Genomic DNA, 978 nt, shown 5'->3' with positions numbered 1-978 from the left:
GACACCAGCAATAGCAAGATAAGTCTCAACTTCAAAGACGTGAAAATGTGCGCCTTAGAATTTAATGAAATATGGTAATTAAGCATTTTTTTCTGAGATAGTTTAATTAATTGATTCCTTTAATCATTCAGCACACATTTACTGAGCACTTTTATGTGCAAGGCCCTGTGCTAAACTCTGCCACCCATATTATTTGTTGTTCATGTAGTTGTGCCTTAGATTTCTTTCTTTTTTTTTTTTTTTTTTATAAAACTTGATAAAAAATAGTATTTCAAACTGTACAGTCACCAGAAGTACACAGTTATCAAAAATGCACACACTTCACTTGGCATCTCCAGCACCTTCAGCTTTCTGTGCCTGGTCTGTTTTGGCATCTCCATTTTCTGCAGGGTTATTCCCATCCTTGCCAGCATCAGCTTTCCCCTTTTTCCCTTTGGGTACCTTCTCTCCCTTCTTTGCAGGGGCCTTTTTAGGCTTGGGCTCTGGCTTTGGAGGAGCAGGTTTAGCAGATAACCTTGCGGATCTTCTCTGTGGTTCGTCCTTCACCTTGGCTTTATCTCCTTTAGCATCCCCTTCAGCCTTTCTCTTGGGCATGATGGCGACGGCGGCGGAACGTAGACGCTGGACGCGGGGAGGCAGCGGCGCGCGAGCTTTAGTCGGTCCGGGGGTCTTCTTCCTAGATTTCTTTATTAGCTTAGCTAATAGTTTATCAATTTTAGTTTTTTCTTCCAAAGACTGACCTCTTCTATTTACGTATTAAATTTTTATTTTCTATTTCATTATTTTTACTTTCATTCTTTCAATAATTTCCTTGTTTATTTTGTGTTTTCCCAACTTTTTTTATTTGAATGCCTTATGAGTTTGTTTCAACTCCTAATAATTTAGATACATAAGTATTTAAGTACATAAGTTTATCTCTGCTCTAGCTCTGTCCTATTGTCACTCATATGGTGTTTGAAGTATGACTATTTCTTTGAT

At 38.3% G+C, this 978-nt stretch overlaps 1 protein-coding gene across 1 annotated transcript; it reads right to left on the bottom strand.

The window, feature by feature from the left end:
• Positions 1 to 252: 252 nt before the first annotated feature.
• On the bottom strand, positions 253 to 664 carry LOC308495883 (non-histone chromosomal protein HMG-17). Its single transcript, XM_081044381.1, has one exon. The coding sequence runs from the start codon at positions 592 to 594 to the stop codon at positions 322 to 324; it is 273 nt and encodes a 90-aa protein (XP_080900507.1). The 5' UTR covers positions 595 to 664; the 3' UTR covers positions 253 to 321.
• Positions 665 to 978: the final 314 nt, after the last annotated feature.

Source organism: Rhinolophus hipposideros (assembly GCF_964194185.1).
Source record: "Rhinolophus hipposideros genome assembly, chromosome: 3".
Taxonomy (NCBI): domain Eukaryota; kingdom Metazoa; phylum Chordata; class Mammalia; order Chiroptera; family Rhinolophidae; genus Rhinolophus; species Rhinolophus hipposideros.
The sequence above is the reverse complement of the archived record's forward strand: the minus strand, read 5'-3'. Positions and strand labels throughout refer to the sequence as shown.